Below are 20,774 nucleotides of genomic sequence, written 5' to 3'. Positions count from 1 at the left end.
AACCAGCAAATAACATTAATTTCAGCAGTAACACCAAGATGATTTTTTTAAGGATGCACAAGATGGTGAAATGTGAACCACCAGCAAAAAGTTGCTCAAGTGACAATTAATTTCTTAGAGAGGGGAAGAAACGGTGGCCCATTAGCCATGGTAACAATAAATATTGACCATAATGTTTTTTTTTTTATTATTATTATTATTTCTTTTTGACATCCATTACCCTTGATGAGTCTGAGTTTATGAGAAGGTTAAAAAGTAAAACTCACCAGAGAAATGTGTTTGAAAACCGTTTTATATTGGAACGAGTCAGACATCTGAACTTGGTTTCTTATGATTGGATTGACACGTTAATGTTGATGTGATCATGTAATTTAACATGTTGCATGCCTGCACTGGCCACAGATTCGTTTATTTGAGCAACTGGGATTATATAGCAAATTACACAATGCACACACTGCACATTGAATGTAGGTCCTACATTTGACTCCACCTCTGAAAAATCACCTCAGGTTTATTGCTTAATGATTTCAACTGTCAGCAGGTAATGATAGACTCAATTTATTTATTGATTAGGGGTGGTGTGGCTCAGGAGACACAACAGTCATCTGGTGATCAGAAGGTTCCTGGTTCAATCCCTGACTACTCCAGAAAGCATGTTGAAGTGTCCTTGAGCAAGCCCCTGATGGACAGCTTGGCCCCTTGATGGTAGCCTCTGCCATCAGTGTGTGAACGGGTCAGTGTGAGGCAATGTGTTGTCACTAGAAATGCAGTCCCTTTACAATTTTCATTCATTCTATAGCTGGATTACATTTTCATTCACCAGGTCAGCTACAGAGCAGCTCCTGGGCCCAGCAGGGATTCAGTGTCTTGCTCAGGGGCACTTCAGCAGTGATGCAACTTTTTTGTAGCTCCTGTTCTGCCACTTGGTGAACCAACAGCAATGCAACCAATCTGCTATGAAACTGGAATCCGTTTGTATTGTTTGTCACATTTGGCCACATATGTCTCATATATTGTACTTGGGTATTTACAGGATATTGCTATAGGTAATTTAGAGCCCGTTAAGTATAATTAAACTCCCTCAGTCATTCTGGCAGTCACACCTCAAGGATTTTGGAGACCTTTTTCTATGAACTGGAAAGTAATCTGTTTGCATTCAGGACAAATGGTAAATCATATTATTGGAGGAATTACAGATAATATCTGCGTATGACAGAATGTTAGTTTATTTTATTTTGTGAGTGCATACACTCATTTACACCTCACATAAATAGTATTAGGCCAGTTTTCCTGTGTTGAGTGAGCTTTCTTGTCATTTTTGATTATCCTGGATTGTATGACTACCGTTGAGCGCTGGCTGGATTGTGAGACTTTGTGCCTTTAGGATATTGCTGAGGCCTCTGATGAAGGTATAATTCTTAATGAACATCTGTTAAATAAAGGCATGTTTTCTACAAATGTGTGTTGTGTGTATTAATCTCATGGATTATGCCCACTTTATAGATTGCAGTATCGGTAAAGCAGAGGTTAAATGTGTAATCTGAGCTGTAAGAGATAAAGGCACGCAAAGAGAGACAATGAGGAATAGTCTGAAAGAATTAGGAGTGCAGGAATTCACATGTAAAGTGCACCAGTAAGCACACAGGTTGGGGAATGGACTACAGGGGTTTTTAATAGGATATGATGATTAAGAAGGGCTAGGCTGCTAGGGTGTCTGACATGGATGAGGATTTTACAGTAGGTCAGTGTTATAGTGTTATGTAGTTAAAGCAATTAAAGCAAAGTCTATTTTCTGAACCACATCCCGGACCAGAAGGTGGCGGTAATTCACCAATAAGCTGGATGCCATCCACCGTAAAACAAGTAGAAGGAAGAGGAGAAGAAGAAGAAGAAGAAACGGAATAAGAATTAAAAAAATATTGAGGGGTTGTATGACCAGCTTTTGATATGTTGACTTACGTGTATTTGGACAAAATTACTGAAGGTGGAACCAGCCAGCTTTTTACTGTTTTCATTATGCCTCGCTAACGTCACGTGACCATGTTATTATTCTGTTTCCGGGGCAGCGCTGCGTCCCGCCGCCACCATAAGCAACGCTGCAAGGAACGCTGTTGAATATGTCGCTGGGATCACGTAGAATCATAGTTATCCTCTCAGGTAATGCGATCATGTTTAAGCTGAAGGACTTTGTAAACCAGCGGCTCTCTGCTGCGGCCGTGGAAATAGTCGAGGAGTTTGAGAAAATGCTCGATTTGTATAAAGCTGAAGTGACTCGGTCGAGAGAAGAGGTGGACAACCTGCGGAAGCAGCTGGACCTCCGGCACGACACATCAGGTTTGGGACACACGTTTATATCCAGCAGGCTAAACTGTGTTATGCAATGTTGAAGTTTTTATCTGATGATGAAACCGGGCAGTAGCGTCTCGGCATGAAAAACAGTTATATCTAAAAGCAGGAGCTCACTGTGCTTCCAGAGGCCTGTATCACCAAGCAAGCTTAGTTTTCGCTGGATTTCTCAGACCTATCCGGTTACACTAGTCGAGATCATGGTGATCAGGGATAACCGGTCTCAACGCTGGTTATCAACTGGCTAATTCAATCCAGGGCTGAATCTCAATCTCCTCCCTAAATCCTGAGCCCTCACTGACTTAAGTAGCTGCACCTGGAAAGTGACTGAGTGTGTGAGGCTGCAAGGGGCTGAAGTGGTAAAAAGGGAATGGGACAGCCCTTTGCTTGGTTGTCAACAGCGATGCATCATGTTTCTCACAATCGCAGCTTTGGGACTTTTTATTTTACGTTTTTTGCTTGGTATTTTTGAGGAGTTGTGAAAACAGCATTAAAAAAAATGATCTACTCCCACAAAAGGCATTGATGAGTTTGCCAAGAGATAAAAAAAAAAAAAAAAAAATAGCCTATGCATTGCCTATCTGCTTATTTCCTTAGTTTCTGAAGGCCATCATATATAAAATATTATACTCACATGAGAACTTTTTCTTTTTGCAGCGTCACTGCTGATTGCACCCTCCATGTCTTTTTCTTTTTATGCTGTGCGGGCAGTGCATTTTACATATTTTATTCTATTTAGATTATAATTGTATTATTATTTTATTTTATTTTAGTATTTTATATTATCCTTTCTTCTTCTTCTTATTATTATTATTATTTTATCTTATTTTATTTGATCTTATCTTATTTTATCGTGTTATTCTATTATGTATTTACCTTTTTATTCTGCTTCTATTGTGTTATCCTGTGGTGTGTTATCTTGTTGTGCAGCACTTCGGAAAACCTTGTGTCTGCTAAAATTGTGCTTTATAAATAAAGTGGATTGGATTGGATTGTTTACAAATTCGCTCGTTTCACTTCGCTTTTATAGCGGCCGCCAGCTGGTTTCCCCAGGGGAATCATGTCATCCTTCACAATGCAATGAACTATGGGTAATTCCCTTACGCTAAGTCTGCGGAGATGCCCACTTACGGAAAGGGTGCATTAAGGGCTCAAAAAGTCCGCGAGAGATCCCTCACGCACTTCATGATTTGTCAATGGGACAACCCTCACGGACTTAACGGGCGCGCCTCAAAGTCAGTGAGTGTGTGAGGGTGGACATTGGGATTGGGCCCAGGTTTGCCTTATCAAGAGCCGTGAACGCGCACGTATAAGGGGCGGGTTCTGAGGCAGCCGACCAATCACAAACATGAGCGACAAGGAAAAAAACAGCGTATTTCACGGCGGAGGAGCAGCGTATTATACTGGAAAAGTATGAGGAGGAAAAACAAAATTTACATCTTAAATCGAACACCGCGGCTGCCGCGAAGAGAAGGCAGAATGCTTGGCAACGAATTGCCGACTGCATAAATACACAAGTTACACATCAATGGCTCAAGTTTCCACACCTGACGCTGAAATCTATGAACTCACTGTACTGCACAGATGTGCTGCGTGTATGACAGGTATAGTTTAATTCCTCCAGGTGTAATCCCTCAGGGAGCAAGGGGAGCAAGTAACAATTAAATACAAGAACATCATTGCATTTGTTACGTTTGTCTTTTTTTTTTTTTTTTTTTTTATAGTCTGTTATAGTATATATATACAGGCTATAATAAAATAAAGCGGACGCCAAAATTCAATCACGTCAGCACATCAGGTTGATTGCCTGAATAAAATCACATACTGAGCTGCCTTAGAACAGGAACAAAAGGCAAATATAAAGGCCGACTCGCCCTCTTGAATGAAGGGTACAAATGATCCTCTTTCACATTTGCATCAGTGAGCTGTCAATCAGGCCTATTCTCTCACCCGGGAATAATTTTTCCCCAACAAAATATTTTCAATGTTCCTAAAATGTGGTGAAACGCCTCTAAAAAATACTTTGAATCATCAAATTTCCTTGAATTATCTCTCGTGTGTTTTCCTCTCCTACAGAGTGTCAGCTCTGTATAGCAGACAGCTGTTAGCCAGGCTGAGTTGTGCTGCTTCACATTGTTTGCTCCCGATTCTTTTGTTGAAAGCCCAGGAACAGACCGGAGTCAGTCTTCAATTTTCTGATGCAATATTTATTATGGTCACATATAAAGCAAGGCAGCGCTGGTCTCAGTGTGACAGAGCTCCCGCAGGATCTCAGTCAGAAAGACCCCGATATCAGGAAATGATACACATTTATGTTCTTGGGCTTGGGCCTGCCCCGTACATAGGTTGGACTTAAACGCAACCGAGAATAATTGGCCCCGCAGTGTGCGAAATAAGGGGGAGCAAAGGGGAGCTCGGCTCCCCTAGTAGTGTCGTATCCACGTTCGCGCGCTGCGTGCGTGACCGTGCATGTGCTCGTGCATGAGCGCCCATACGGTGCCCCCCCCCCCCCCCCCCCCCCTCCCCGGCTGGCTCCCCAGCACACCGTGGTGTAATTCGCACAATGGTTACCCGGACATGGACAGGCCAACCACTGTCCATGCCTTGTCTCTAGAATGTGTGATGCTATGTGTGTGAATGTTGACTGGGCGTGTATCTAATGCAACAGACCTAAATAACAAGATAGAGAAAGTACATCTGGCTCCTGCTGTGTCTATTCTCTGCTTAGCAGCCAAGCTGCCCTGAACTATGTAATACATTGGATAATGCAAGAAACATTGAACTATACGGCCAATTATAACAACATCAGTATTACAGCCTCTCTCTCATACAGAGAGAAAGGATTTGATCGTCCAGGAAAATCCTTTCACGCCATAATACTCTCCTCATTTGGACTCGTTGTTCAAGGGGATCCTCAGTGATTGGGCAGGCCAAGTCATGGCAAACAGCTGATTGGTCAGGGGGCGGTGCTTTATGTAGGATTCAACCCTATCCTGAAAGCTAGCCTGCCCCGAAGCAGGCTTAGGATAGGATAGGTTTCCTATCCCGATTAGGATTAGGATAGGTTTCCTATCCCGATCAGAGGTGAACCATCTTTGTGATACAGAAGATCCGGAGTTGAGCCTGAAGTTATCTCGGTAACGCCTTATACCCGCTTCGTGATACAGGCCTCAGCAGGTTAGGTGTTCAGCGTATGTTACCATGGCAATATACCCCAATTAAAAAGAAAGCCACCTTTATGGTACAGAAAACCCAGGGTTAACCCTGAAGTTACCTCGCTAAGCCGAAATCCAGATTTATGGTACAGGCCTCTGATGTCTGTGCTTTCCCCCCAAATAGTCCATGTGTGCTGAGTATTGACGCAAAACCACAAAATGTGATTACTGCCTGTCTGGTTAGCTTGTAGTGGAGACATTTCTCTATTGAGTAACTTTTACCTTCTTCCCATCTGTAGCTGGAGAAGCTCCAGCGGCCCACAGCACCATCACTGCAGACGGGTGTGACTCCATTCTGCTGCAGGAGAAGCTGCTGCCCTCGACACCAGTGGAAATGGGACAGGAGTCAAACTTCAGTGTGAAGCCTGTAGCTGCTGGACCTTCTCACACCAATGCTGGTGGAGAAAATCCTGACTGGAACAACGGCACGCTGCACTCAGACCCTGAAGTGTCACAGGTTAAAGAAGAGCAGGAGGAACTGGGCATTGACAGTCAAAAACAAGAGGCTGTGAAAAGTGAACAAGATCAACCAGAGGCAGAATTTGAATATGAATTGGAGCCGCTCTCCTCAGACTGCTCTCCAGCTCAGAGTGAGAACAGCGACGATGAGGATTGGACGGAGAGCAAAGAAGCACAGAAAAGGTCCAAGAAACGAAAAGCAAAGTCAAAACAACGACAGACTGACAGTAGTACACAGGAGGGACGTGAAGTGCTACCTCATGAAGATTCTTCTGCCAAAAGTCAACCTGATGATCGTATTTCTTGCCATTTGTGTGGCAAAATCTTTCAGTATTTAGGTCCTTTAATGAAGCACATACAAACACATGACAAGACAGCTGATTGTCATGTGTGTAGGATAACATTCCAGTCAACAGAGGAGCTGATACAACATTTGCATTTACAATGTGAAAAACACTTACAGTCTGCTATCAAGAAAAAACATTGTTGTGATGTTTGTGGCAAAACTTTCACCAAAATGTGTTTGCTTAGAGAGCACACAAAAATACACACAGGGTTAAGACAGTTTACATGTCAAGAATGTGGCAAAGCATTTATCCGAAAAAGAGACCTTACTGTGCATGCTAGGACCCACTCTGGAGAGAAACCATACAGCTGTGATGTTTGTGGAAAAGCATTCAGTCAGAGACCTAATCTTGTAACTCATATTAGAAAGCATACAGGAGAGAAACCTTATCATTGTGATTTGTGTGGCAAAAACTTCCGGACTAGTGGTCATCTCACAATACATTTGAAATTCCATTCAGGGGAGAGGCCGTACTGCTGTGATATTTGTGGTAAAAATTTTCGCCAGAGTGGGGAGGTGAAGAGACACAGGAGAATACACACAGGGGAGAGGCCATATGCCTGCCATGTTTGTGGCATGAAATACAAATTTGGAGGAAATCTGAAGGTGCACATGAAAATTCACAAAAAGTAAAGTACCGTGATTTTGTCTACATTCATGGAGTAACCCAGCTGCTGACTATATTCTGGTTAAGGACTTGACTGACCTAAAATTTTTGCTTCTATGACATGCAGATAAGTGAAATAGGTCAAATTTGCCCCGATTGTGGCTGTTGTCAGGATTTTCTCAGGGAGAACATCATCTGAGCCTGATTCAGTAGGATGAATCTTACTGCTTTTGTTTGAAAGAAAATGCTACATAAAAGTAAATGTGGCATATTGTACATAACCTAAGTAGTTTTCTTGCTTTGCCCAGTGAATGTCTTTTTTGAAAAACACTGTATTTTTCTTCTGCATCTGCCAGTGGGCAATCACTGGAGGGACTTGATGTTCTCTGCAAATGGGTGGAAAAAATATGTGCATGTATGGGCACAGCATCGACAGTCAGCTAAAAGAGTTTGATAATATTGGCATGTTGGATGTCAGTAAATAATCCAATATTGTGTATCCCTGACTGAGGTGGTTTAAACTTATACTCTAACCTTGAGAAACCAAGTTAACCGTCAATGTAAACTCAGACTCACACAGGGTTGTGGCACTGGGTACATTATGATGTCAAAAGAAAAAAATGTGAGCAATATGTATGGATACTATTGCTGCAGTTTCTTCTTTATTAGAAGTAACCTCTGTCACTGTAGCAGCGGGCAGCCTTCTCCACTTGTTTTCTCTTTGATTATAAAATTTTTTGATGGAACAACACAGGACAACAAGAATATTTCTGTTATTGTTTTACTTATTTGGATTTCTTGACTTTATCTTCATGCTTTATTGTAGCAACAGGCATCCTCTGCTTTATACTCGCATTGTTTAACATTTTAATTAAGATTTAACTTTGTGTCATTTTTAGTAGGTAGTCTAAAAATTATGAATTCTTGAAGTGTTGAGCTGGTAGAGATCCCCAAATCTTTCTTCCATTTGTCATGCATTTCATTTAAAGATGTTTGCATTCACTGCCCGAAATACATAAACTTATTACCTACTTCCTTCCTACTTTCACCATCTCCCTCTTGCCACAGCATGCAAAATCTTTCAAGATGCCGCTTCCCATAATCCACTGCAAATCTTTGACACCTGCTCATTGAAATAAATGGGGAGCATTACATCTGAAAATTCTGCTTTCAGTGAGGCATACAGGGTAAAAGTTTGCTCACACCACGTACAGATTGTGGCACAAAAAACAACAAAATTTTAAAACAAAATGTATTTCTATGCAGGGGCTGATGTAGGGATTTGGGGCCTCATTTCAAAATGCTTTTCTGTACATTTGAATGAATTGTTGATTATATTTTGTTTGTGCATGTGTTTCATCATTCTATACACAATGCTTAATAATCTGAAACCAATGATTTGGTTTTCAGTATTCTTTTCCTCAAGTCCTTTTTCCTCTGTCTTTTCTACCTCTGATACCTCCCCCTGTCTGTGATTATATGATGTTTTTAAAACCACCCATGAATGACTATTTTTAAGTGTATTGAGATAAAAGTAGATAAATTGTTATGAGAAATAAACAACAAAAAGAACAGACTGAAATCAATATTAGATAAATAAACAGAGGCCATCAAAAATATAAAACTCATGACATAATCGCATTTCAAAGGAGTGAAAGAGTTGCATTTCAGGTCTCATAAAAACTGAAAAAAAAAAAAAAAAGCTTAGTTTTAAACCACTTCGATTTGTGAAACATTTTGCAAGTAAGATCTTGCCCTTTGTAAGATGTCCCTATGAAAGTCTGCCCTCTGATCTAAACGTGATATACCAACAATTTTCTCAAACAAATAGAAGTAGAGAAAATATCTTGATCACCAACCAGTCGTCCAGTTCTTCCCAGGATGTTTGGAGTAAATGCAGAAGAAAAGAAATCAGTTTACAAAATATATGGTATCGGGACCAATGTTATCTCTAAATGTGGGTCCTAGTAAGAAATAGTTTGGGAACCCCTGATTCATCCTTCCTTAAGTAGAACATCCCACGATCTTTTTTTTTTTTTTTTTTTTTTTTTAGCCCTGTGGACTATTAAGCTCAAACTCACACACATACGGAGCTTGTGTGTATGTGTAAGTTACTGTTACTTTTACAGATCACTGTAACAATTTTACATTTCTACTGAGAAATCCATAGTGAGTTCAAGGACAAGCTAAGCACTTTACATCATAATTATTATTGTTGTTATCATTTTTATCATCCAGTATTATCGCTGTGTAGCCTGTTCTGATTTGCGCCATGAGCAGACAGTAGATTACCTTAGGCCAAGCAAAAAAAAACTTTGGGTTCCGGTTCCTTGTCATTTAAGGGCATGAGTAGTAGGGAATTTATTTTATTTTATTTTTTATTTTATTTAGCATTTTAAGGATGGGTAGGGGGGATTTATTTTATTTTATTTATTCATGGGAAGGATGGGTAGGTAGGGATTTTATTTTATTTTATTCTTATTTTTTTATTTTCGGAAGCAATGTATGGGTTGCATTTTAAATATAATTATTTCAATATTTGCATAAGTTACCACCTTTTTAACGGACGGAGCAGCGTTATTACTAGCAGAGGGAGGTGTCTCTGGCTCGCATTGCAGCACTAGGTACCTGAAGTAGTGCTGGGTATCGATTCAAATTTCAAGAATCGATTCGATTCCGATTCACAAGATTCAGAATTGATTATCATAATTCAATCTGATTCGATTCGATCCGATATTGATTTGGTTAGTTTTATTAAAAAGCACTTTGAGCTGTTACTGAATTACATGCCTGTCTAGTTATGCAACACATTAATACTTGTATTATATTGTGTCATTTGACAACAAATTAATATAGGTATTGATAATTAAAATGGCTGTAAGACTGGTAAAAAAGGCTAGGACCACCTTTTGTAGCCCAGAGGAGATATGTTGCTCAAACACTTGGTATGTTGTGTTAGTGTATGTTTATGAGTTGTAGAACATAAATGATCTTGCAGGAGTAGATGTTTACCAGTAAGCGTGACTCAAATAATTTAACAATATTTTAAATTATTATTTGTTTTAAAAATGTAAATTACTTATCAAACAGACCTAACTATTCAACTACCAGTGAAAGAGCAGTAGTATGCATGTGATAACACAGATAAGTCAAAAAAAAAAAAAAAAATAGCGAAAGTGATACCTCTTCTCTGAATAGACAAGCTAAGCCAGTGTTCCGCTGTTAGTCAGTGAAAATAGATGGGAGTGGGAACTCTTCGCTTTGTTACTCTTCGCTTTGTTTGTCAGTGCGCTGCTGTAGCTGGAAAGTTTCTCTGCCTTTTGGACTCGTACGGTGCCGGTGCAGTTGTTGTACGTTCATATTCCACACAAATGGGAATTTAAATGAAGATCGATTCAAACTCGGAGGATCGATCTTTTCAACACAGATCTATCCTGAAGTCAAATACACCCATCACGCCCACCACCATAGAGCCAGGCTCCGCGGTGGGGGCAGCAGGCAAGCATGACGGATCCCCCGTCATGTTTGCCTGCTGCACTTGCAAATCAACAATGGCACTGTTTCACCTCTTTCACTACATCTGCAAAGGTTTTCTCTTGTAGTCGGATTATTTTCGCTGGTGGTTTGCGAGGACAAATCACACACACCGTGTGGAAGTCCATTCTTTCCAGCCGGTGCTGTCGGTGGCGCGTGATTCCATGAAGTTATTTTCTGAAGTTACGAGAACATCACAAATAAGGCGAGTGCAACATACATCAAAATAAAAGCCCTGCTTAACTTTTGACCAATGCCAACAAGGTCACACTCGGTCGCATAGTGCCTTTATTTTATTTTATTTTTTTTATTTTATTTTTACACAGAGGCCATTAAAATAATCTGACTCGGGGGGTAAATGGGACAGTCGGTCGGGAACCGGATCCCAAGGTTTTTTTTTGTCTGGCCTTATGTTCACTTCTACTGTGCATAAACATATTTGATCAGCTTTGAGTGTAATTATGATTTCGGTTGTCCATTTTGATGTTCATCAAAAAAAAAAAAAAAAAAAAAAAAGCAGAGGACAAATCTAGCCCTGCGTTCCAAATCGCATACTTTTTACTTTTAGTATGTACTGCAGCTGCCCTTACAAAGTATGTAGTTTAGTATGTATTGGGACATACTAATTATTTTTTCCCTACTAAATAGTATGGTAGTATGAGTATTGGAACGCAGGGCTGATGTTGCCAGGCAGCTGGACGCAGGCAGCCATCACGGCCCGTCATATGATCAACTCTTGTTTCCGTTTCCGCCGCCAGCAGCCTGACGCGGAGCTGCATCTCTAGCTGGCATCATTGTATCGCATCACATATTTTTGTTTCTTTCATGAATGCGACAATGTTGCAGCTGAGAGCCTTTGTGAACGAGCGGCTGTCAGCAGCAGCCGTGGAAATATTTGGAGAGTTTGAGAAAGCGATAGATTTGTACAAAGCTGAAGTGACTCGGTCTAAAGAGGAGGTCCACAACCTGCGGAAACAGCTGGATTTTCTGCACGACAAGTCAGGTTTGGAAAATCATACATCTGATGTAATGCATGCGTTTAATGTGGAAGCTCACTACTTAATTATTACTGGTTGTGTGTGAAAGGTTTTATTCCTGTGGCAACGTAGCTCGTGAGCACATGGAGACGCAGACGCCGGTGACGCTGTGAGAGAGAAACAAAGTTCAGCAGTCTCCGATTAAAAAACAAAACAAAACATGGCAATAGCAGCACCAGCCACAATATAAAGTTGGAGTTTGCCGGTCTTCATTGCGTAGTGTTGCTGACACATGTAGCCGACGAGAGCTAAAGTTATCAGCTAAAGGAGTATGAGCCTCTTTTGTTCCTTTAGCTGCCTAGCTGCGCTGCTAATCCGCCTGTAGTTTCCCGGTCACGTCCACGTAGCCGCTCCGCCAGCTAGCCAGCCCGCACGAGCCGAGGCAGTGAAGCCCCGCGCGGCTGCAGGGACATGCTGCTTCCTGACTTCACTTCCTCCTCCGTGGTGCCTCAAAGAAGAAGCGACAAGGCACCGAGAGAGGAAGCGAACTGTTGTCAGCCAAATGTAACGTCGTTGTGTGTCATACTGCTGAAAGTGCTCAAACCTGAACCAACAAAGAGGTTTGGCCATGCAGCCGCAGGGAGTTTGAAGTTGACGTCATGCCGCACATGTCACGTCCTCCGATCAGTTGTATCAGCTGTATTTACACCGTGTGATAGCAGATGTGTGCAGGGGAAACTAACAACCTGCTTGTTAGGGAAATGTTCCTATTGCATGTTTCACTCTTGTTTTCACAGTTTATCTGATAGAGCATAACCGAATAATCCAGACCAACTGTATAATCTATGCATGAACTGTACTTGCACGTGGATGTGCAGCAAGAGGGAGGAAGGATCAGTAATAACGCCCATACAGTTTTCTGCAGCAACGTGAGTGGTGGTATTTAATAGGTTAATGGAAAGTCCCAGATGCCGACTGGAGACACGTGCATTTACACTTACAAGGATTCAAGGATTTTTATTTGTTCTATCTAAACATGCTGTTCACATGAAAAGGTATGAAATTAAGTACTGAGGTCCCATAATAAATAAATAGTAAAGTAAGCATAAAATCACAAGTAGGTTCAATATTCCATGTTTAAAGACCCCATGACATGGGCTTTTGAAATGGTTGAAATGGTATGTTTGGGTGGGACATGGTGCAGGGAAGGATCATTCATAAGTGCAAACCACAGAAACACAGTTTAATGTGAGGCGATGGGTGGAGGAGAGAGGATCTTTAATGATTTGTAAAGGTTTTATTGATTTGAAATTTTAAATTACACACACTAGTGCAGGATGATGTTACTATTTAAGATGTTCTGTTTTTACAGGAACTAGAAGTTATGTGAGGTCATTTCCTGAGGACTTAAATGTAGTCACAGTGCGTCTATGATCACCTCCAGAGGTGGTTTGGGCAACTGGATCTCAATCCATCTTCAGTGCACCTCAGGCATTTACACCTGTGTTTTTATATGGTCAAACACTATGCAACCACCCGAGACGCATGTTTATACCAGGTGGCCATAGGGCTGGGACAATATGCATTTTTGAAAAATCTCCTAATCTTCTAGCTTTGCTTCAGTATTTTATTTTATTTTATTTTATTTTATTTTATTTTACTTTGTTTTATTTTATTATTTCACAGGCTGTGCAAAGTCAAGGCTTGCTTGGAAGCTAATCACAGCAGTTTTTCACCTGTTATCAATTTATTTATAATTATCAATAAATGGTCCCAGCCTTATACACTTTTACACAGGTGCACGGTCACACCCCTTGATTCGGCGCAGTCTTCACTGGCAGGAGGAAAATTGGGTGAGATTCACGTAATGAAGGATTTAACCAGTGATGGTTAGTATTTTTGAAATAGGGGCCAGTGCAAACTGATCCACATCTTTTTACAGTGTGAAATGGTTGAACAGACAGCCTCTCTGTCAGGTTAGTGACTGAACATTTTGCATGACGATGTGTGTCTTCAGTGGAGGTTGATTCAACCAGTGATCACTGACCAAGATGAAATTTAGCAAGGATTGTAGCAAATAAAATGACCACAATGGCCCTATGTGGTGGTAGATTTTAATGCAGAATGCCCCTTGTAATAATGCATCAATTGTGTTTCTGCTTCAGAGTGTTTATGGCAGACTGAGGCTTGATCAACCTGCAACTATAAATATTTAAAATGGCAGCAGTCACAAACAGCGTGGTATGTCAAGAACACAAAATACGTCTAAAGCTATGCTATTGATGTCTGTAACCCAGGCTGGAGCTTATATGCACCTCCAAAAATGCAACTGATAAAAGACTGCAAGATCTGTGGTTATTCTGCTGGGATAGCTGTGTGCTTCAATGTTTTCTGGTTGATTTTTCATTTTTCCCAAGCTCCATATCTTATGGATAGTTCCAGAGATCTATGTTCAAGATATACAGTTTTCCATGTTTTTTCCCAATGAAAGGGTCCACATCTGACAACTTTTGTGAAGCTCAGCAACCCAAAGCCACCAAATGTGGCCATTTTCCATATAGTCTAAATATGCTGGTTTGCGGTGGAAACATTAGCTTGTTGGGTAACTTTTGCCTTCTTCCCGTCTGTAGCTGTAGAACCGCCAGTGGCCCACAGCACCGCCGTTGGAGAGGGACATGACTCCAGTCTGCTGCAGGAGAAGCTGCTGCCCTCAACACCAGTGGAAATGGGACAGGAGTCAAACTTCAACCTGAAGGCTGAAGTTGCTGGACCCTCTCACGCCAATGCTGCTGTAGAAAATCCTGACTGGAATTATTGCATGTTTCAGACAGACCCTGAAGTGTCACAGGTTAAGGAAGAGCAGGAGGAGCTTGGCATTGACAGTCAAAAACAAGAGGCTGTTTTTTTTTCTCCTGATGATGTGGTAAGTGAACAAGATCAACCAGAGGCAGAAGTTACAACTGAACTGGAGCCGCTCTCCTCAGACTGCTCTGCCGTTCAGAGTGAGAACAGTGATGATGAGGATTGGACGGAGAGCAAAGGAGCACAGAGAAGGTTGAAGACACAGAAATCAAAGGCAAGTCAAAGGCAGACTGACAACACAATGCAGGGGAGAAATGCTGCTGTTTCCTGTAAAGTGTCTTCTGTGCTTCAGACTGATCGTAGTTTTTGCCATTTGTGTGGCAAGACCTTTCGGTATGTAGGGTCTTTAATGAAACACATAAAAACACATGACAAGACAGTTGATTGTCGCGTTTGTGGGAAAACATGCAAGTCTACAGATGAGTTGGTAGATCATTTACGAACTACTCACAAGAAAGCCCATTTTTGTTACATCTGTGGTAAAACTTTCACCAAAGTTGGTTTTCTCAGAGTGCACTCAAAAGTACACACACAGATAAAAGAGTTTACTTGTCAGGACTGTGGCAAAGTATTTTTCCGCAAAGAGCATCTTATTTTGCATGTAAGAACCCACTCAGGAGAGAAACCGTACTGCTGTGATATCTGTGGGAAGGCATTCAGTCAGAGCCAGAATCTTACAATCCATAAGAGAAGTCATACAGGAGAGAAACCATATCATTGTGAGTTCTGTGGCAGGCTGTTCAATACCAGCACTCAGCTCAAAACACACATGAGGTATCATTCAGGAGAAAAGCCGTACCACTGTGATATTTGTGGCAAACATTTTCGCCAAAGCGGACAGCTGTCAAGACATAAGATGACACACACAGGGGAGAGGCCATACGGCTGCCGTATTTGTGGCATGCGATACAGATTTGCTCCAAATCTGAAGGAGCACATGAAAGTTCACGAAAGGGAAACCACAGTGGCTTCATCTACATGCATGGAGTAGCTCAGTTATTGCCCATATTCTGGTTAAGGACATCCATGGTTTCAGCTGGCTTTGATACTAATTGTGTGGGCCATTGCCACAAGTAAATCAAGAACAGAATATTCTTGCCGATCTATGTTGTTACATCCACAAAGTCCCTGATCTACCAGCAAAAAGATGAGGGCAGCCCGCTCCCTGTAAGACAGAGGATACTTCCAACAGAAAGAAATGATGATCCCATAGTAATAATAGATGCACTGCTCTTTTGGGGTCGGTGTTTTGGTTTCAGAGTGTATCCATGAGCTTTTATGAGTCTGAGTTCATGCAAAACCAAAAATGAAAAGAATCATTCCTTCACATGCTGACAAAGTTATGATGACTCTTAAATGCAGAACCCGAACATGGTCACTTGAGTAACTGGGATAAGAACTGAAATTTATACAGCAGGTTTTGTTAAATTGTCTCACCTACTCATCTAGGCTATGCAATGTGTTGCATCTTTATTTTTTTTGTGGATGTGAACATAGAAATATATTTGTAAAACATGTCTTTTCTTAATATTACAGTTAAGTTGACTTTGTACATAGTTCAGACTGGTTTTTTTTCTGTTTTTTTTTTTTTTTTTTTTTTTTTTTTTTTCCAACTTCAAAATGGGTACTTTGTCACCTGTTTGTGACTGACTGCAAATGAAGTATGTTCAGGAACCATTCCAGATTTTTTTGACTGATTAAAATAAGGCAGTAGGGGTAGCCAGCTTCATTCATCCCAATCTGTAAATCATTGTTGTCATTTGCCTGCCTCCACAGGGAAGGTCAGAGCGTCAGGTCAGCTACACAGCCTGACCTGGAGCCGGTAGGGACTCGCGCTGCGCTTCATTAGTGGTTTGACTTGCCCTCGTTGACCTCCTCTTGACACTTGTCCTTGGAGAAATCTCCACCGATCTCTTAAATGTCATTCCATTTGTCTGAAGAACTGAAGTGAACTTGGTAAGGTTGACCGTCAGAGGGCTTAGGGAGCGAGTCAACAACAATGATCACTCCACTGAATATAAACCTTAATGCACTGCAGTTATCCTTAATGTCTGATGCAATGTCAACTTGTAGGAGGGGCAAATGATATGTGTAAGTAAACACCAGTTTTCATATAGGTCACATTAGAACATTACTATTAGTCCTACTACTACTACTAATGATAACAATACTAGTAATAATAGAGTAATGTTCAGAAAACCGGATTTTTCAAATGCAAGCCAAATTAACAAATGACGACACGTCACAAGCATCCTCAGAAAACATAACGCCGTGGCTTCCTTGAGTCAACTGGTGTTTTTTTTTTTTTTTTACCTGAAAAAAGCAACAAAACATCATCGACTGCTTAACAAGGGCAGGTGCGTTCCATATAAACCCCCCTCTCTTCTCACACTCCCTTTCCCACTGATCTCCAAATGACCTCCGTGTGACGTCTCTTGTTACGAATCACCAAGGAGTGAGGGGAAACAAAACAGCTAATGAAATGCAAACTCCATGTCTTGCTCAGGGGCACTTCAGCAGAGTGGACACAAATTAATGTGTAGCTTTCAACTACTTCTACCCTGGTTAACTTTAAAATCAAGGTGTTAGCCAGCATAAATGGCTAACAATCAAAGGATGCATCGCTAAGCATATGAGGCATAATGTTGCCCACTGAGTTGATCCCCTGCAGTTTTTGAGTTTCCTGTGCCTCGTTTTAACAGTTGTTCTTAAGGCACTTGAGAAGATTTCATATTTTTTCTGCCATCACTACAAGTCTTGTGTAGAACTTAAAGATAAGCATTTACAACATTGTTTTCAATCTTGATTTTCCTACCACAGTCTGAAAGACTTTGATGTACTCTGTGTACCTTTGTGGATGTGCACTGTTAAATTACACTAATAAAAGAGTTTTTATAGTTTCAGAGAGTTCAGTCTGTCAGTGTTAATACTTTGTGGAGAGAGTCTTGATGATACATGTGAATCTTCTTCAGCTTCGGTAATGCGGCATCACTGCTGGACTGATTCATAACATGGCGGGGATGTTGGGAAAGTGTTAAATTATGCAATATTTTTCAAAATCATCCAGTGCACAGCAGCTTGCAAACACAAGCTGGAATTTAAACAAATTTAACAATTTAACAAATTTATTACAAAAGCAAATGAATAGACAAATCTGTGGAAATTATTACAAAATGAGGAGTAGATATTGAAGGTTTTTTTTGCCTCATTTAATACACCTCTATGTGGGCACCATTAGTTGCATGAAGCACATCAAGACGGTACTCGATGTCTTGCCATGTTCGCTGTAGCATAGCCTCATCAATGGTGGCAATGGCATGAGTGATCTTTTGCTTCAGGTCGTTGTTCGATACACGATATCTTTAATATAACCCTGTAGTTGTTTCAATAAACCACGATACACATTGTGCCTTTTCTTGAGGAATAGCCATTTTTAGGGGTTTATTTAACAGAACCTATTTCATCAACAGGGGGCCTGAAATACACAAATGCAATGTGATTAAAAACTTTGATAACCACCGAGTACACAGAACAAATCTGACTAACATCTCTCATCAATTGCTTTTGTAAAAAGTTGTAAAATTGTAAAGAGACTTGGTGGACACCCTGTACATCTAGAGTTCAGGATGATATGAGGAGGTACTGGCCACGCTGTGAAAAATTTTATGCCACAGTGAAGCATGGGACCAGAGACCAAAGTATCCCCAACTCTAATGTGGAGAGGAAGTGTGTACTGCTTCTGAGCTAGCACTGTGATAACAAATCATATTCCTTAATTCCTGTTTCCTCCCTACCGGCTTGGCTTTGAAGAGCAAATAGGAATGTGGGGAAATTGTGTCCTGTGTCATCTGCTAGACCAGCTGACAGCCAGGCTTAAGTGTCAATGTTAAGTTAGTTGTTTTCATTCCTTATTACTAAAAACTGTTTAGCGTTAGAGCAGCTTTCACAGAGACGGTGTGAAAGGCAGAAACCAGCAGAGTACACCAGTCTGAGTCATTTGGTTCATGAAGGACACCTTGGAATTATTGCTGGTTTTACTTCAATAGACATTTGTCACATGGTGGAGCTTTTTACGTTTTACTCTTTACATTAACACAGCAGGTATATTGAGGTAATTTTCATCAAATTGGTGAATTGTTGTTTTATTGTATTTCATGCATTATGCATATCATCAAGCAACATACAGTCTTTTCTATTACTCAAGTAAACTAAATAAAAGTTTAAATTATATGATTGGGTGTATTTAGAGTTAAAAAAAAAAAAAAGAAAGAAAGAAAGGAAAAAAAGAAAAGATATTTATAACCTGTGTTGTGTTTACATCATTATGCAACTTGCTGTATCATGATGATTGATGACTAGTTGGGTGTTGCCATGGTTCCCTTGCTAATAACTGCTGCTTTGCTTATTCATTTTCACTAAAAACAATAAATATGTTTGTATGAAATATACAGACTAACATTGAGAGAAACGTTTTTTAGAGAAATGTTTAGAAAATATATCTATGCTGTAAAATTTGAATAAAAAATGTTAAAATTTCAAGTATTTAGTATTGATTTTCACTAAAAATCGGCCAATTCAGAGAAGAAATACACAATAATCTGTTTTGTGTGTGTGTGTGTGTGTGTGTGTGTGTGTGTGTGTGTGTGTTTAGATGGCAAGAAAATACAGTGTTGAGGATGCGCTGAAGATGATTTCGGATGGGAATTCAAGTGACATGGAGCAGCTGGGGGAAGATGATGAGGAGGAGGAGGAGCCGGACTGGACTCCTCCTGCTAGCACTGAGGAAAACCCATAGTAGTGATGAAGAGGAAAACTTGGAAGATGAAAGTGTCGACCAGACAAGTGTAGAAGTCCAAGAGGAGGAACCAACAACATCAAAAGACACAACAACAAAGCAGTTGGCAAGGGGCAAAGTGAAAAGGAAGGAGTATCAGTGGGGAAAAAAACAGTTTGAACCTCCAGCTGTTGAATTTGTGGAATGTGTTGAGGAAGAGGATGAAGACAGGCGTGACTGGACACCATACCAGTATTTCAAAGATTTTGTGACTGAAGAAATGTTACAGGAAATTGCAGAAGAAACAAACTTGTACAGTGTGCAAAAAGAAGGCAAGTCAGTGAACACAAATGCCAAAGAAATTGAGCAAATTCTGGGTATGTACATGCACATGGGGTTAGTACAGCTGCCCAATGTACGAGCCTATTGGGAGATGGAGACAAGGTACCCTGCAGTTTGTGAAGTGATGTCACGGGATCGATTCCTGAAATTGCTGACGCTCATTCACTTTCAGGACAACTTCAGTGTGTCTGAGGATGAGAAGAAAGATAAACTGTGGAAACTCAGGCCATGGTTAGAGAAACTACGCCAACGCTTTCTTCACGTACCTCCTGAAGAATGTCATGCTGTTGACGAAATCATAGTGCCTTTCAAGGGAAAATCACATCTACGGTGCTACATGCCAGCAAAACCTCACAAGTGGGGGTTCAAGATGTGGGGTCGCACTGGACAAAGTGGCTTTCTCTACGACTTTGACGTGTGCCAAGGGGCAGAAAATCTAGACAAAGAAAAGCCTGATGTTGGTGCTACTGGAGACATTATCCTAAAACTGACCTCAACCCTTCCAGCAGGAAAAAATCACAAGGTTTTTGCAGACAATTACTTCACATCAGTTCCATTGGTGGAGCACCTGAAACAACGAGGCATCTACTTCATAGGCACAGTCCAAATGAACAAGGTGAAGAACTGCCAGCTCATGGATGAGAAAGAGTTGAAGACAAAGGGAAGAGGGTCTCTGGATTTCAGAGTCAACCAAGAAGACAACATCATCGTCAGATGGTATGACAACAAGGCTGTGAACCTGCTCTCTTCCTTTGTCGGCGTCAAACCACTGGGCAATGTGAAGTGTTGGGATCGGAAAGCCAAAACCCACTTGATGGTTCCCAGACCAGCCATTGTGGAAGCGTACAACAAGTTCATGGGAAGCGTGGACCTCCTTGATATGCTATCGGCACTTTACAAGTTCAGTTTCAGATCCCGACGATGGTACATGTACATTTGGTGGCACACTGTCACAGTGGCAGTAATCAATGCATGGAACCGCTACAGAAGAGACCAGAAGAAACTGAATCCCAGGAAGAAACCCCTGCCTCTGCGAAGGTTTCAGGCTTCTGTTGGCACCTCTCTCACAAGCACAGGAAAGGTCACAGTCAAGTGTGGCAGACCACTATCCTCTCCAGAAGCAGCGCCAACTCCCCCCCGCAGAAGGCCAACCTCTACGGTGCCCCCTGATGTGAGAAAAGATGGTCTTGATCATTTCCCAACATGGGAAACCCGACAGAGATGCAAGCATTGCAAGGGAGGCAACTGCACCCATGTCTACTGTGGGAAGTGCAAAGTGCATCTTTGCCTGAACAAGGACAGAAACTGTTTT

The 20,774-nt window shown here is 41.1% G+C and overlaps 2 protein-coding genes across 3 annotated transcripts; both read left to right on the top strand.

Moving 5' to 3' along the window:
• Positions 1–1,938: 1,938 nt before the first annotated feature.
• LOC115363169 (zinc finger protein 184-like) lies at positions 1,939–8,576 on the top strand. The gene is made up of 2 exons (XM_030057268.1): positions 1,939–2,334; positions 5,801–8,576. Exons 1-2 carry the CDS (start codon positions 2,118–2,120, stop codon positions 6,997–6,999), a joined length of 1,416 nt encoding a protein of 471 aa, XP_029913128.1. The 5' UTR covers positions 1,939–2,117; the 3' UTR covers positions 7,000–8,576.
• Positions 8,577–11,227: 2,651 nt separating this feature from the next.
• On the top strand, positions 11,228–19,174 carry LOC115363170 (zinc finger protein 180-like). 2 transcript variants are annotated; one of them, XM_030057270.1, is made up of 3 exons: positions 11,228–11,510; positions 14,115–14,560; positions 18,998–19,174. In XM_030057270.1, the coding sequence occupies exons 1-3, from the start codon at positions 11,333–11,335 to the stop codon at positions 19,139–19,141; spliced, it is 768 nt and encodes a 255-aa protein (XP_029913130.1). In that variant the 5' UTR covers positions 11,228–11,332; the 3' UTR covers positions 19,142–19,174. The 2 variants fall into 2 exon arrangements, with proteins under 2 accessions (XP_029913130.1, XP_029913129.1); XM_030057269.1 differs by lacking the exon at positions 18,998–19,174 and having other exon boundaries at positions 14,115–17,253.
• The last annotated feature ends 1,600 nt before the right edge of the window (positions 19,175–20,774 follow it).

Source organism: Myripristis murdjan, chromosome 8 (assembly GCF_902150065.1).
Source record: "Myripristis murdjan chromosome 8, fMyrMur1.1, whole genome shotgun sequence".
NCBI lineage: Eukaryota > Metazoa > Chordata > Actinopteri > Holocentriformes > Holocentridae > Myripristis > Myripristis murdjan.
The sequence above is the reverse complement of the archived record's forward strand: the minus strand, read 5'-3'. Positions and strand labels throughout refer to the sequence as shown.